This window comes from Amblyraja radiata, chromosome 15, assembly GCF_010909765.2.
Source record: "Amblyraja radiata isolate CabotCenter1 chromosome 15, sAmbRad1.1.pri, whole genome shotgun sequence".
Lineage (NCBI taxonomy): Eukaryota > Metazoa > Chordata > Chondrichthyes > Rajiformes > Rajidae > Amblyraja > Amblyraja radiata.
In genome coordinates this window covers 34,375,964-34,393,230 of record NC_045970.1, presented here as the reverse complement: position 1 = coordinate 34,393,230, position 17,267 = coordinate 34,375,964, and the positions used below count along the sequence as shown (strand labels likewise).

Genomic DNA, 17,267 nt, shown 5'->3' with positions numbered 1-17,267 from the left:
AATCAACCGCAATGTTTTATTATTGCTCAAAATGTCAGCATCCACATGCTCTTGTGTCTCCGCTCTCTTTTGAGAATTGGTTCATCTATGTCAATATTTCCGCCTGTTTGTTGTGCCCTTGTTCCAGGGTAATTAACTGTGGGAAGAACTTCGTGCCAATTCAACATGAAGCGCTTTTGCGTAAGTGGATGTGATTCCAGGTCCATCAATCCCACTTAGTCAAATGTTCATCCAGTTCCTTATATATTTAATTCCCTTCAACATGCGACCATTCTTATTATTTATTATGGTGAATAATGCTTAGGAACTGAGTGATTACTGGGCAAAAACTATAACTCGGCCTATTCTGAAGCAGAGGAAATGATCTTTAAACAAATGAATCCATCAAAAACGTCAACATTTGGCAATAAAGATAGGGCACGATGGAGTGCTCACTAAGTCTTTGTCTTCAGAATTGAGAGAGGGCATATTTGTGCTGCTTGAGTCTCAAGCATTCTATTCAAGATGACAGACATCTCGAGTGTTTTCGCTGAGAGAAATGAGGGCATTTTTGTTTATGATCTATATTTGTTAAGTAGTCCATTAATATTGTGTAGCCGTAAAATATATCAGTCTTTAACAGATACTGATGGATGACTTTCATGATTTATTCAGCTCTTAAAATATTTTGCATAATTAGTACAGCACATGAAAGAAGTACAGCCTTAGACAATACAACAATACTAATCAGGGTAAGGGTTTTCACTGACTGGGAAATATGAGTGTAAGTTCACATTAGAAATGATAAAGGATTTTTACTCAAACTGAGCAGTATGGGTAGCTTGTGCTTCCATTAGTTAGCTAGTTAGTTTAGCTTAGTTTATTGTCATGTGTACCGAGGTACAGTGAGAAGCATTTTTGTTGCGTGCTTACCAGTCAGCAGAAAGACAATACAAGATTACAATCAAGCTGTCCACAGTTTATAGCTACAGTATAGAGGGAATAATGTTTAGTACAAAATAAAGTCCAGTAAAGTCCGATAAAAGATAGTCTGAGGGTCCCCAGTGAGGTAGATGAAAGGTCAGGACCGCTCTCTAGTTGTTGATAGGATGGTTCAGTTCGAGTGATACAGTGTGGTAACAGGCCCTTCACCCCAACTTACCCACACTGGCCAACATGTCCCAGGTACACTAGTCCCACCTGCCTACGCTTGGTCCATATCCCTCCAAACCTGTCCTATCCATGTACCTGTCTAACTGTTTCTTAAACGTTGAGATAGTCCCATCCTCAACTACCTCATCTAGCAGCTTGTTCCATAAACACACAACCCTTTGTGTGAAAAAGTTACCCCTCAGATTCCTATTAAATATTTTCCCCTTCATCTTGAACCTATGTCCTCTGGTCCTCGATTCACCTACTCTGGGCAAGAGACTCTGTGAATCTACCCGATCTATTCCTCTCATGATTTTGTACACCTCTATAAGATCACCCCTCATTCTCCTGTGCTCCAAGGAATAGAGTCCCAGCCTACGCAACCTCTCCCTATAGTTCACACCCTCTAGCCCAGGGCAACATCCTCGTAAAATCAGTTGCCTGATTACAGTTGGAAAGGCACTGTTCCTGAATCTGGAGGTATGCATGTTCACACTTCTGTACCTCTTGCTGATGGGAGAGGGGAGAATAGGGAGTGACGGGATGAGACTTGTCCTTGATTATGCTGGTGGCCTTGCCGAGACAGCGTGGTGTAGATGGAGTCAATGGAAGGGAGGTTGGTTTGTTTGGTCTTGGTGAGACCAAACGTAGGCTTGGCGATCGCTTCGCCCAACACCTACGCTCGGTTCGCACTAACCAACCTGATCTCCCGGTGGCTCAGCACTTCCCCTCCCCCTCCCATTCCGAATCCGACCTTTCTGTCCTGGACCTCCTCCATGGCCAGAGTGAGCCCCACTGCAAATTGGAGGTGCGGCACCTCATATTTTGCTTGGGTAGTTTACACCACAGCGGTATGAACATTGACTTCTCCAATTTCAGGTAGTCCTTGCTTTCTCCCTCCTTCCCCACCCCTTCCCAGCTCTCCCACAGCCCTCTGTCTCCGCCTCTTCCTTTCTTCTTCCTATCCCCCCCCCCCCCCCCTCCTCACCTCCACATCAGTCTGAAGAAGGGTCTCGACCCGAAACATCACCTATTCCTTCACTCCATAGATGCTGCCACACCCGCTGAGTTTCTCCAGCAATTTTGTCTAGCTTTGGTTTGTGTGATGGTCTGGGCTGCGTCCTCAATTCTCTGCAATTTCCTGCAGTCTTGGATGGAGCTGTTGCCAAACCATGTTGTAATGACTCCTGATAAAAAGCTTTCTAGGGCGCATCTGCAGAATTGGTGACAGTTGTTAGGGACATGCCGAACCACCTAAGCCTTTTAAGGGAGTAAAGGCCTTGGTGTGCTTTTTTGGCCATTGTTTCAATACTCAACCTGTGGCACAACAAGGCTATATGCATAGATAAGGTAGGCAGTCAGAACCTTTTCCCCAGGATGGAAATATCACATACAAGATGGCATGTCTTTAAAATGAGAGGGTTTTTTACACAGAGGGTGGTGAGTGCCTGAAACGCACTACTGGGGTTGGTGGTTGAGGCAGATACAATAGTGACATTTAACAGACTTTTACATTAGTACAGAGATATGCAGGGAATGGAGGGATATGGATTATGTGCGGGTGGATAGGAGTTGGTGTAGGAAAGAACTGCAGATACTGGTTTAAATCGAAGGTAGACACAAAATGTTGGAGTAACTCAGCGGGACAGGCAGCATCTCCGGAGAGAAGGAATGGATGAAGTTTCGGATCGAGACCTTTCTACAGACTGACCCGAAATGTTTTTGACCCGAAACATCACCCATTCCTTCTCTCCAGAGATGCTGCCTGTCCCGCTGAGTTACTCCAGCATTTTGTGTCTACCTTCAGATAAGAGTTGGTCTTGGGACCTTGTACAATGCAGACATTGTAGGCTAAAGGTCCTGTTCCAATGCTGTACTGTTCTATGTTCAATGAACCAGTTTATATCCTGAAGTCCGATGCTGTCCACCCTGTATCTCTAAAGTCTAATACAGAAAGATTGTCTCTTAGGAAGATTACCTTTATTTCAACACTCACAGCTGGAACAAGTAAAAAAACACCACTGTGGATTCATATAATATTACATGGTACTCTTTTAACTTTTCCTTGTGAGACCAAGGTTTGACTTTCCAGATTTTAGATTAGTTTAGTTTAGAGACAGTGCGGAAACAGGCCCCTCGTCTCACTGAGTCCATGCTGAGCAGCGATCCCCTGTACTCTAGCACACACCAGGGACTTTCGTCAGCAGCGGCCTCTGCAGTCCGTCTGTGTTTTATTATTTTTTGATCTCATTTTTATGTAGTTTTTGTTATTTTTTTTGTTGGGGTATGTGTGTGTGGGGGGGAGGGGTAACTTTAAAATCTTTCCCCTGCACGGGAGACCCGACCTTTTCTTGTCGGGTCTCCGTTGTCGTTGGGGCTGCAACGTGGAGCGGCCTCGAGCAGGAACGACCTGGGGTTCCAGCTGCGGAGCTGCCGACTACTCACCCTCACGGGGCTGGCCGAGTCCGGAGCGGGTGGAGCGGTGGTGGAGCGCTGCTGCCACCCGACCTCCGGAGCTTCGGAGGCTGCAACTGCGGGTTTGGCGGACGGCGGCACCGGGAGCCCGCGGGTCCCTGCTGGGAGACCGCTTTTCGGGGCTTCCGCAACGGCGACTTCTCCCGCCCGAGTTGCGGGGTTGAAGAGCACCTGGAGCGGGGCCTTACACCATCGCCCCGCGCGGCTTGGAATGGCCGCGGGACTTTGCGAGCGCACGCCGGGGGCTCTAACAACAATACCCGGTGCGCGACCTTGCATCACCCGGCGTGGCTTTAATGGCCGCGGGACAATCGCCATCGCCAGCCGGGGGCTTTGACTTTGACTCTGATTCTGACATCGGGGGGAGAGTGCAGTGGAGAGATAATTTTGTTTTGCCTTCCATCACAACGATGTGATGGATGTTTGTGTAAACTATGTTGTGTCTCGGGTCTTTTTGTTTTGTAATGTATGGCTGCAGAAACGACATTTCGTTTGGACCTCAAGGGGTCCAAATGACAATAAATTGAATTGTATTGTATTGTATTATATAATTTACCATTTCCGAAGCCAAACTGACCTGAAAACCTGTTCATCTTTGTAGTGTGGGGGGAGACTGGACATCGGAAAAAACCCATTTGGTTACGAGAAGAATGTACAAACTCCATACAGACAGCACCCATAGTCAGGATTGAACCCGGGTCTATGGTGCTGTGAGGCAGCAACTCTACTGCTGCACCACTGTGCCACCCTTTGCAGTAAAGAAACTAGATATTAATTCTCATTTGCACATTTTCTATCCATGCTTATACAAGACATTGGTGAGGTCACATTTAGAGTATTGTGTTCATTTGTGATCACGCTGTGATAGGAAAGATGGAAAGGGTGCAGAGAAGATTTATGATATTGTTACCAGGACCAGGGCTTGATTTATAGGGAGAGGTTGGGCAGGCTAGGGCTTTATTCCTTGGAGTGCATGAGGATCAGAGGTGATTTTATAGAGGTGTACAAGAACATTAGAGGAATAGACAGGATAAATGCAGAGTCTTTTACCCAGAGTAGGGGAATCAAAAATCAGAGGACATATTTCTAATGTGAGGGGGAAACATCTAATAGTAACCCGAGAGACAACTTTTTTTACACAGAGGGTAGTAGATATATGGAATGAGCTGCCGGAGGAGGTGGTTGAATCACGTACTATCCCAACATTTAAAAACATGTGGACAGGTACATGGATACGATAGGTTTAGAGGGATATGGGCCAAACGCAGGCAGGTGGGACTATTGTAGATGGGGCAATTTGTGCCAAAGGGCCTGTTTCCATGCTGTATAACCCTCAATGACTCGACACTACTTTCATGTTAATTATAAACATCTTTTGACGATTGGTTCCATAATGTTGGATATTATAGATAGTTCAAAATGTCTGTAAATGCTCTTATACCTCAGTCGGCGGAACCATCCTATCACCAACTACATGGAGACTCTTAGACTACCTTTAATCAGACTTTACTGGACTTTATCGTGTACTAAACGTTTTTCCCTTTATTCTGTATCTGCACACTGTGGATGGCTTGACTGTAATCATATGTAGTCTTTCTGCTGATTGGATAGCATGCAACAAAAAGGCTTTTCGCTGTACCTAGATACGTGACAATAAGCTAAAGTAAACTAAACACTTTGATGATGACAAGCCATCATTAATATTCTTCTGATATAACATATTATTTATTGTATTTTGCTATCAAGGTTATATGGTGTCTGTGATGTGTAAAGCAGGTTGTTCCTATTGCACAGACTGAAAATAGTTCTATTTAATTTGTTAAAGCCATCAATTTATTTTCCTTCAATTTGAACTAATGGGTGATTCTGTCAGATGTTCCTGTCTCTACCCGATTAAGGTTAATCTCTATGTATTTCCTTCTTAGATATTTGAAGAGGAACACAGCATTTTATTCCTGGATCAAGGTGGTGCATTAGTGGCCATTAAACACACACCCCAGCCAATCCGCCATCTGTGGTAATTGTTGCTTTTATCATCCTGGTTAAGAAAAAAAAATTGCAATAATCTGCCATTAGACTCTAGACTTTCGAGCTAGACCGTGGAAATTGGCCCTTCGGCCCACCGGGTCTTCACCGACCAGAGATCACCCCGTACACTAGCACTATCCTAAACACTAGGGTCAATTTACAATTTACAGAGTTTAGAGATACAGCTGTAAAGGGGCTGTCCCACTTGGGTGACCTAATATGCGAGTTCTGGCGAGTTTGCCCTCAACGCATACTCGCAGCATGGTCGACACGAGGTCGTAGGAGGTCTTTGTAACTCTCCTTCATGCTCGAGAGTGGTCTCCGCGTACTCGAGGCCTCAGCTAGATTGTGCCGTATTTTTCAACATGTTGAAAAATGCCCGCGAGTAAAAAAAGGTCGCCATGGAACAAATCGATACTTTTTTTACTCGTAGGTTTAGTCGTGGTGGGTCGTAGTAGGTCGACATGTTAGTCGTAGGTAATCGAGGGTAGTCGAAGGTCATCGAAGGTAGTCGTAGATAGTCTTCATCATAGTCGAAGGGAGGTCGAAGGGACGTTGAAGGAGGTCGTCTTCACTCTCCACTATTTGGTGTCCAATTTTCCCGAAGTTAGTCGTAGCTAGTCGAAGCTGGTCTTCAACATAGTCGAAGGAGGTCTTCAACATGACATTTTTTCAAACTCTCCTAAACTCTTCTAAACTCGCCAATTAGGTCACCCAAGTGGGATAGCCCCTTAAGGGTAAAGCTCACTGACTCCACACTGACCATCGATCACCCGCACACTAGTTCTCTGTTATCCCACTTTTGCATCTTACACACTAGGGGCAATTTACAGAAGTCAATTAACCCACTTTTCCATTTTTTTCCATTCTGGGGGAAAGGTTCTGACTGTCTACCCTATCTGTGCCTCTCCTAATTGTATATACTTTTATCAGGTCTCCCCACATCTCCGGAGTTCCAGGGAAAACTATCCAAGTCTATCCATCCTCTCCCTGTAGTGGTGCCCCCTAATTCACTCTTCATTCTGGTAAAACGCATTTGAAATTTTATTTTACATTTTTTCACGGAATGTCGATATCATTGGCAATACCAGCATTTTTCTGCCCATCTTTAATGTTTTGGAATTGAGTGGCCTGTTGCGTTATTCATGGAGCTGCAGGGCTAGAGTTAAATATAGGCCAGACCAGGTGCGGGCATTGGTTTCCATCCCTCAAAGGGCATTGGAAGGACTTTCATGACAGTCGGACATGTTTAATAGATTCCTGAAGGGTCATCAATCCCTTATCTTCAGAGATGCTGTCTGATCCTCCAATTTACTCCAGCATTTTGTGTCCATCTAAAGATTTTCATTTAATTAATCAACTGAATTCAGTTAACTGAATCGTGGCACAGTGGTACAATGGTAGAGTTGCTGCCTTACAATGTCATAGACCTGGGATCGATCCTAACTATGGGTGCTGTCTGTACAGAGTTGGTACGTTCTCCCTGTGACCACATGGGTTTTCTCCGGGTGCTTCAGTTTCCCCCCCACACTCCAAAGACGTACATGTTTGTAGGTTAAGTGGCTTTGGTAAAAATTGTAAATTGTCCCTAGTGTGTGGGATAGTGCTAGTGTATGGGGTGGTCACTGGCCTGCGAGGACTCAGTGGGCCAAAGGGCCTGTTTCCACGCTGTATCTCTAAAGTCTAAAGTTAAATTCCTCAAGTTGCCCTGGCGGAATATTAAACATGTTGTTAGCCTAGTGCTCTGGGTCATAAAACCACAATGCCAAGAAGGGTACAGCCGTTACCAGCCAGCGCCTGAGACCCAGGTACAATCGATCTGGGATCGATCCTGACTGTCCTGACCAATCCTGACCGTCATTGCTATCTGTGCAAAGTTTGTACGTTTTCCCTGTGACCGTGTGGGTTTTCTCTGGGTGCTCCGGTTTCCTCCCACATTCCAAAGACGTGCAGTTTTGTAGGTTAATTGTTCTGGTTAATTGTACTTAATTAATTAAGGCTTCTGTAAATTGCCCCGAGTGTGTAAGATGCAATGAGATAACATAGAACTTGTATAAATAGGTAATCAATGGTCAGCATGGACATGGTGAACCGAATCAATGCTGCATCTTTGAACTAAACTAAAATTACTGCTATACTCAAGGCTCTTTGCTTCATTATTTTTTTGTCTGTGTAACACACTTGTCATTATTTGCTTGCTTTGACTAGGTTGAGCTTTGATGAAGGGAGGTCCTGGAGAAAATATAGCTTCACCTCGGTTCCTCTCTTTGTCGATGGTGTACTGGGTGAGCCCGGAGAGGAAACTCTGGTCATGACGTGAGTAGAGACATTTTACTTCATTAAAGCAGCCTTAAACTTTTGAAAGATGAAAATAATACCCATTGATGTATCATTTGGCTTTGAGATTAAAGAAAAAAGAAATATTTGGAATAATGCATGCAGTTCTGGTCGACCCATCCATTACAGGACGTTTGTGGAGATGAGGTTTACCGGAATGCTGCCTGGATTAGAGGGTTTCAGCTACAAGGAGTTCTCACCCATCACTTCCAGAGTAGATGGTCACAACCAGATTAAACGCGGCGTCTCCTCTCACTTAGCAACCTAATTTTTTGCGCCAAACAATTGCCCCAATTACTCCCGATGGGATAACAAATTAATTTTCTTCAGTCTTTTATTTTGCACTGGTGAATAACAGGCGTAGAAATGGTTTAAAAATTTGATACGTACTATTGGATATTATGAATGGGAACTAGGTAACTTGGTGCCTTGAATTGTGGGTAAAATTGGATAGGGCATCGGACTTATGACTCTTAAGAAATTGTAGATGTTAAAATCTTGAGCAAGAAAACAAACTCTCCCAGCTTTACATTTCACACAGCTTTTTTCCTTATCTGACTGTCTTTTGTCTCCCTTCACCTTTCACCTCTGACCTTTGTCTTTACTCCATCCATCTGCCAATCACCCACCCTCACCTCAATCCACCTATCACTTGCCAGGCTTTGCCCTAGTCTCACCTCTCTTTTCCAGTTTTCTCCCTCCTACTCCATCAGTCTGTAGAAGCGGGGGAAAAAGGGCACAAAGTGCTGGAGTAATTCAGAGGGTCAGGCAGCATCTGTGGAGAACACTGATAGGCGATGTTTCGGGTTGGGATCCTTCTTCAGACCCACGTTCACCAGAGATGTTGCCTAACCCGCTGAGTTACTCCAGCACTTTGTGTCCTTTGTTGGAAGCCAGCTTCTGCAGTCCCTTATTTCTACAATCTGAAGAAGGGTCTTGACCGTAACTTCGTTCCTCCATTCCCTCCAAGATCCTGCCTGACAGCAAAGTTCCTCCAGCACTTATAGATAAAGCTAGATTAGGCACAGTGGTGCACCAGCAAAGTTGCTGCCTTACAGCGCTAGAGTCCTGAGTTTGATTCAGACTACGGATGCTGACTGTAAGCAGTTTGTTCATTCTCCCTGTGACCATGTGGGTTTTCTCCGGGTGCTCCAGTTTCTTCCAACATGCCAAAGACGATCAGGTTTTTAGATTATTTGGCTTTGATAAAAATTGTAAATTGTCCCTTGTGTGTAGGATAGTGCTTGTGGACGGAGTGATCGCTGGTCGGTGCGGACTTGGTGGGCTGCAGGGCCTGTTTCCGCACTGTAAAGGTGTCTCAAAACTGAACTAGAAACTAATAGCCCTGTCCCACGGTACGAGTTCATTCCAAGAGCTCTCCCGAGTTTAAAAAAAATCAAACTCATGGTAAGCACGGAGAATGAACGTAGCGGGTGCGTCGGAGCTCGGGGACGTCTCTTCGCAGCTCGTAACGCTATCGGCAGGTACTCGGGAAGACTCGCTCATGGCAGGTAAGCACGGGAAGACTCGTGAAGATTTTTACACATGTTGAAAAATGTCCACGAGAGCCCCGAGCACCGACGAGTGACCATTACCGTAAATCTCCGAGTTCGAATCAGGGCAAACTCGGGAGAGCTCTTGGAATGAACTCGTACCGTGGGCCAGGGCTTTAAGAAAGTATCCTCAATTGACTTCCCCTTGCTGATGTAAAAAAAACAAGAAAGTAAAACATGGATCTGACATGAAGTCATTCTAGCGAGTGAAACAGCTGTTAAAGGATGCAATGTTCTTAGTCTCCCAGGAATAACGAAAACAAATGCAGAAAGAATTAAACGTCTCTGAACCCTTCTTAACAATTGCAAAAGGGTCTAAATAATTTAAATATGGGCTTTGGAATTAAGGTACAGGGCAGCACTGTAGCACAGTGGTAGGGTCGTTGTCCTAGACTCCACCATTCAATGAGATCACAGATGACCTGATTTTGGCCTTTGCCACATTCCTGTCTCATTCTGTTCTTACAGTACTGGACCCACTTTGTCTTGCAATTGTTGGGCTGAGTGCCCAATTCTTACCACCCACTGAACAGAGACACACAGGGGAAGATACTGACAGATTTGTAGACCAAACTGAACAGTGTTCCACAGCAGCTTATGGTTCCTGGAATTGCTCTGGGCTGACCTTGACAATGTGTGACAGTACAAAATGGGTAATGGAATGAAGGTGGCCTCTTCTACATCGGCATCAATCACTCTGTGAATCTTCTGCATGGTGGGAAAGTGAAGCAATGCTTGCAACACAAGCTTACAGGGAACAGTCTTTAGACTTTAGAGATACAGTGCGGAAACAGGCCCTTCGGCCTACTGTGTGCACGCCGACCATCGATCACCCCGTACAACATCACTATCCTACACACTATGGACAAGTTACAATCTTATCAAAACCTATTAACCTAACATCCTGTATGTCTTTGAAGTGTGGGAGGAAACCAGAGCACCAGGAGCAAACCCACACGGTGACAGGGAGAATGTACAAATTCCATACATACAGCACCCGTAGTCAAGATCAAATCCGGATCTGCATCCCTGGAGAACACGGATAGGTCGGGATCCATCTTCATAACCCAGCGGGTCAGGCATCATCCCTGGAGAATAAGGGTAAGTAACTTTTCTGGTTGAGACCGTTCCTCAGATATGAAGAAGGGTCCCTACCCGAAATGCCACCTGCCTATGTTCTCCAGGGATGCAGCCTGGCCTGTTGAGTTACTCCAGCATTTTGTGTTTTTCCTTGGAATACATAGTCAGGGAATTTTGTGACTGTGCCTTTCACTTGATTTCCATTCTTTGGTGATTGAGGCAGGTGTCAACTTATTGGAGATCCTATTGAAAAGCTTGAAGGAAAATCATTCAAAGCGCACCCTGAAAATAGAATGATTTACTGTTTTTCCGTGCTCATGTTTGGTGGAGTGAGAAATGACAATAATTCCGAGTGAGTTCTTCCCACATCAAGTAGGCCCAATGATGGATGAGCCAGGAGGCTGTTCATGCACGGTCCGCCATGTTATAGGAAGGAACTCCAAGGTAATTAATCAGCCCCAGTTAATCAGCTCAGGCCAATCTGAGATGTATCCCATATTGAAGAATCTTTGTTTAGATTAAATTGCACTTAATTATTTGTTGTTGTTTCAGCACAAATAGCAATACCAATGCAACGCACTTCAGCGTGTTCCCTTGCGCTGATCATCCGTTTATTTCTCAGAGTTACTGGGCTGAAATACTGGCTGCTGTTTATGGGGCTCCCTTTTCACCAGTCTAATTCAAAGAACACATACCATGATTGATACAGCTCCATCTCCTACACTTCCCAATTGTCATTATATTAGCGGCTACATGAATCCATTTATTTTAAATTAAGCACGTTCCAGCCATTGAATAATGCTGATTAGACATTTCACTCGTGTGTGTTTTACATTTTTAATTAGTAAAGTAATGTTTGTCTCTACTCTACTTGTGCATGATATCCTAAAACGCAGATAATTGCCGAACCTAAGAGCTTGTAAATATGTGTGAAAAGTGAAGAGATCACAATGTCAATCCAGCTCATTCCTCTAACATTTTAACCTGCCTGAATTGGCTCACAATTCACCCAGGGCTCGTATCCAATGAACTCAGATAGGCATCCATCTAGTTCAGTCTGACTCACCCTCAGTTGACACACTCCAGCACCCAACTTACTCAATCGTCCAACCAATTAACCCAGTCTGGTAATTGACTAACCTAGTCAGACACCCAACTAACCCATTTGGGCACTTAACTAATCCAGTCTAGTACCCAAGTAACTCAGCCTGGCCTAGTCCAGTAGTCAACTAACCTAAACACAAAGTGCTGAGGAACTCAGTGGGTCAGGCAGCATCCGTGGAGAGAATGGAGAGGCGACGATTCGGATCGGGATCCTTCTTCAGACTCAAGTAGGGTCCCGACCTGAAATGTCGCCTGTCCATTCTCAGATGAAGGGTTTCGGCCCGAAACGTTGCCTATTTCCTTCGCTCCATAGATGCTGCTGCACCCGCTGAGTTTCTCCAGCATTTTTGTGTACCATTCTCAGATGTTGTCTGACCCACTGAGTTCCTCCAGCACTTTTTGTTTTGCTGACGGTTCCAGAATCTGCAGACCCTTGTGTCTCCAGTCAACTAGCACAGTGAGATATGCAGCCAATTTAGTCTGGAACTTAACTAATCCAGTCTGGCATCCAAGTAATAATCCGCTGCTCAACTAATCCAGTGTGGTATCCGGCTAATGCAAATCTGGTGTTCATTTAAATAAGTATGGCATTCAATTAAAGATGCCCAACATGAAGTACTCCACAACCAATGGTCCAATGAGCTAATTCAGTCTGACACCCAATTTATACAGAGCACCATACAACTGATCTAGTTTAATATTAGCTAATCCAGCCAGACAATCCAACCCTGCCTAACACCCAACTAAATCCATAGAGTACACTGGTTCAACTAACTAGTACTAATGTTCAACTAACAGAGAGTGTTTAGTTCAGTTTACTACTGTCATGTGTACCAAGGTACAGTGAAAAGCTTTTTTGGTGTCTGCTATCCAGTCAGTGAAAAGACTAAACATGATTAAAATCAAGCCGTTCTTAGTTTACAGATGCAGGAAAAAAGGAATAAAGTTTAGTGCATGATGAAGTCCAGTTAAATCCTATTAAAGATAGTGCGAAGGTCTGCAATGAGGTAGATGGAAGGTCAGGACCGCTCTTTAGTTAGTGATAGGACAGCACAATTTGCCTGATAACAGCTGGGAAGAAACTATGACACTAGATAATGCAGTCTGGCACCAAGCTCGCCTGCAATGGTACCCAACTGGTTCAATCTGTACATCCAAGCAAACCCAGTGTAACTTCCATCCAATTCAGACCCAAATTAGTTCCCAGCTGACCAGTTCTGGCATCTAATCAACCCCGAATGGCACTCTGTTAAGTTTGGTTAACATCTACCTAACACAGACTGGCATTCAATTAATCGTGACTGGCGTCGAACCAATCCAGTCTGGCATCCAAATAACCCAGGCTACATCCAACCACTCTGACTCGCATTCAGTTATCCCAACTGGCACCAACTCCATCCAGTTGGCATTCAACCAAACCAGCCAAAGCAAAACTGACAACCAACTAATCATGCCTGGTACCCAGCAAATCAGGTCTGACACTTCAGTAACCCAGTCCATCATGCAAGCAACCCTGATCCCAGTTAACTACCCCACTGGTATAGACAGCCAATCCAACCAATATAGTCTGGTGCCAGTCAAAGCAGACCGGCTCCCAAGTAACCCGTCCTTAGATCACATACAATTTGAACACCGTCAACATCACCAAATGCCGCCATCATACACGTGTTTATTCCAAATATCCATTCCTATTTCAATAAACATACTTTCTCTAAGATGGAGACACAAGGAACTGTGATAGACACAAAAAGCTGGAGTAACTCATGAGGGAGCATCTCTGGAGGGAAGGAATGGGTGACGTTTCGGGTCGAGACCCTTCTTCAAGGAACTGCAGATGCTGGTTTATAAAAAAAGACACAGAATTCTGGAGTAACTGTGCAGCAATCAACCAGATAATACTAAACATAAATACAGACAAACCAAACTCATGTCATAGAGTCATACAATGTGGAAACAGGCCCTTCAGCCCCACTTGCCCACACCGATCAACATGTCCCATCTACGCTCGTCCCACTTGCCTGCGCTTGGCCCATATAATAATAATAATAATGGATGGGATTTATATAGCGCCTTTCTAATACTCAAGGCGCTTTACATCGCATTATTCATTCACTCCTCAGTCACACTCGGTGGTGGTAAGCTACTTCTGTAGCCACAGCCGCCCTGGGGCAGACTGATGGAAGCGTGGCTGCCAATCTGCGCCTACGGCCCCTCCGACCACCACCAATCACTCACACACATTCACACACATTCACACACAGGCAAAGGTGGGTGAAGTGTCTTGCCCAAGGACACAATGACAGTATGCACTCCAAGCGGGATTCGAACCGGCTATCTTCCGGTTGCCAGCCGAACACTTAGCCCATTGTGCCATCTGTCGTCCCACTAAACCCGTCCTATCCATGTATCTGTAAATGTTTTGCAAAATGTTGCGATATTTCTTGTGATAGTACCTTGGTATTCACTACTTTTGGAAAAAATATTATATGAATGTGATCAATAGAATGACAGGGGGCACAGTGGCACAGCAGTAGAGTTGCTGCCTCACAGGGTTTGATCCTGACTATAGGTGCTCTCTGTACAGAGTTCGTACATTCTCCCTGTGACCTCATGGGTTTTCTCCAGGTGCTTGTAGGTTATTTGGCTTCTGTAAATTGTCCCGCATGTGTCGGATAGAACTAGTGTATGGGGGATCGCTGGTCGGCGTGGATTCAGTGGGCAGATGAGCCTATTCCACTTTGCATCTCTAAACTAAAGCAAAGATGTGCAGGTTTGTAGGTTAATTAGCTTCTGTAAATGGCCCCTAGTGTGTAGGATAGACAAGTGTGCGGGTGATTGTAGGTCGGCGTGGATTCGGTGGGCAGATGAGCCCGTTTCCATGTTGTATCTCTAAACTAAACTGAACTAAAAAGAAAGGCAAATGTTATTGGCACACATTCATATTGAACCCTCTTGTTTGTTTTTGTCATTGGCAGTGTCTTTGGTCATCTCAGCCACCGCTCTGAATGGCAATTGGTCAAAGTGGACTACAGGTCTATCTTCAGTAGGAAGTGTATGGAGAACGACTTCCAGGTCTGGACACTCCACACTCAGGTTAGTGATGGCACCATCTTCGATCTCCCCCAATCCTACACAAATTCCTCTAACTCTCCTTCTCCCGCCTTCTCTCTTCCTATATATCTCCCTGCACTACCTTCTCCCCACCTCCCTTTCCTTAGCTCCCCTTCCCCACCAAACAGGGACAGTTGCTTCACAGCTGTCATCGGGCAATTGAACCTTCCTATCAATGACTAGGGAGAGGTCTCATTGGAGACCCATGGACTATATTTAATCAGACTTCACTGGACTTTACCCTGTACTAAACGTTATTCCCTTTATCCTGTGGATGGCTCGATTGTAATCATGTATAGTCTTTCGACTGCCTGGAGAGCAAGCAACAAAAATGCTTTTTACTGCACCTCGGTACACATAACGATTATCTGAACTAAACGAAATCACACCTCACCCGATTCTCTACCCCTCCACCAACACAGCTCTTTTGCCACCCAACCCACTTAATTCTCCCTCGTGCCACCTCACCACACTTCTATGTTGTGCCTACAGCAACAGTGACCTGTATGTTATGGCACTGAAATTAAAAATCCAAGCCTTATCTTTACGAAGGGTCAAACCTCGTCAGTATGTGGGTTCCAGAGCAGCAAGTAAATAATTCACCGGGCTTGTCCTTCTGCATTTCTCGGCGACTTCAATAAAAGGCAGAGAAAGCAGTGCAGAGACACCACTCTCACCACATGTAATGGTTTCAGATTCTAATAACCTATCTCCCCAATCATGATCTAATTGCACTGAATTGTCCCAGTTGGTTTTAATGGGTCTCACATGACATATTTTGCCTGGAGCCTGAACATAATTAATTTCCAATTGACAGTTCACTTTGCTGGTCTAATTACCGCCCCTCCTGCCTTGTGACATCTGGTACACAAGGTGTACAGGAGGGTGAGCAGTGGCCAGCAGTCTGTCAGTCAGGGATGATCCTAGATGAATACATGTGAAGGGGTTTTGTTGCAACGCGGTGCACAAGGCAATCCGCCAGTGTTGCAGCGGATCAAAGTCGACAACACACGGGATTCAGCCCGATTCAGCAGACGCCAATCTGCGCAGGATTGAAGCTAAATCAAATGAGTCTCACTGTTTCATGCACGGCGACGGCTCGGTTCACTGGCAGCCTTGCTGCTTATTGAACCAGCTACACATCACAGAGCCCGTTCACCACACATAACGTCTACTCCGAAGCAGCATCTCGAGTCTCCGAAATATTCTGCTGCTCCCTCGTAACGGCAAGAAATAAAATGTTGAGAAAAGCTCAGCAGGTCAGGTCACATCTCAAGTTCAAGTGAGTTTATTGTCATGTGTCCCTGATAGGACAATGAAATTCTTGCTTTGCTTTAGCACACAGCACACAGAGCTGCAGTAGGCATCTGCAGAAAGAGATACATTTATCATGGTAGGTGGCACAGTGACGCAGTGGTACAGTTGCTGCCTCACAGCGCCAAAGACCCAGGTTCGATCCTGACTATGGGTGCTCTCTGTACGGAGTTTGTACGTCCTCCCCATGATCTGGGTACTCGGGTTACCTCCAGCCCTCCAGAGATGTAAACGTTTGTAGGTTAATTTACTTCTGTAAACTGTCCCTAGTTTGTTGGGTAACAATCATGTACGAGGTGATTGGTGGTCAGCGGGGACTCGGTGGGACAAAAGGCCTGTTTCTGCGCTGTATCTCTAAAGTCTGAAGTAAAGGTCTGGGACCCTCATCAGAATCTAACAGAGCTTCTCATCAAAAGAGTGCATATCCATCTCACAGTCATGGCGTCAGAGAGCTCATTCCATAAAACAACCACCCTCTGTGTGAAAAGTTGCCCCTCAGGTTTCTATTAAATCTTACCCCACTCATCAGTCAGAGTACAGAGTATAGAAGCTGGGAGGTCATGTTGCAGTTGTATAAGACGTTATATGCCGCATTTAGAATATTGTGTTCAGTTCTGGGCACCATGTTATAGGAAAGATATTGTCAAGCTTGAAAGGGTTCAGAGAAGATTTACTAGGATGTTGCCAGGACTAGAGCGTGTGAGCTATAGGGCGAGGTTGAGTAGGCTGGGTCTTTATTCCTTGGACCACAGGGGGATGAGGGGTGATCTTACAGAGGTATACAAAATCATGAGAGGAATAGATCGGGTAGTCTTTTACCTAGAGTAGGGGAATCGAGGACCAGAGGTCATAGGTTCAAGGTGAAGGGGAAAAGATTTAATAGGAATCAGAGGGGTGACTTTTTCATAAAGGGTGGTGGGTGTATGGAACAAGCTGCCAGAGGAGGTAGTTGAGGCTGGGACTATCCCATCGTTTAAGAAACAGTTGGACAGGTGCATGGATAGGACAGGTTTGGATGGATATGGACCACGCGCAGGCAGGTGGAACTAGGGTAGCTGGGACATTGTTGGCCGGTGTGGGTGGGTTGGGCCGAAGGGCCTGTTTCACATTGTATTGCTCTACTCTCTCTCTCGG

The 17,267-nt window shown here is 45.2% G+C and overlaps 1 protein-coding gene across 5 annotated transcripts in view; it reads left to right on the top strand.

Annotated features, from left to right (window-relative positions):
* Positions 1-17,267, top strand: part of LOC116981189 (VPS10 domain-containing receptor SorCS1-like) — a 720,890-nt gene that overhangs the window by 586,794 nt on the left and 116,829 nt on the right. For all 5 annotated transcript variants that reach the window (XM_033034012.1, XM_033034011.1, XM_033034009.1 and 2 more), the window contains exons 13-15: positions 5,532-5,623; positions 7,843-7,950; positions 14,684-14,801. In XM_033034012.1, the coding sequence (XP_032889903.1) occupies positions 5,532-5,623; positions 7,843-7,950; positions 14,684-14,801 (318 nt within the window). The remainder of the gene's footprint in view (positions 1-5,531; positions 5,624-7,842; positions 7,951-14,683; positions 14,802-17,267) is intronic.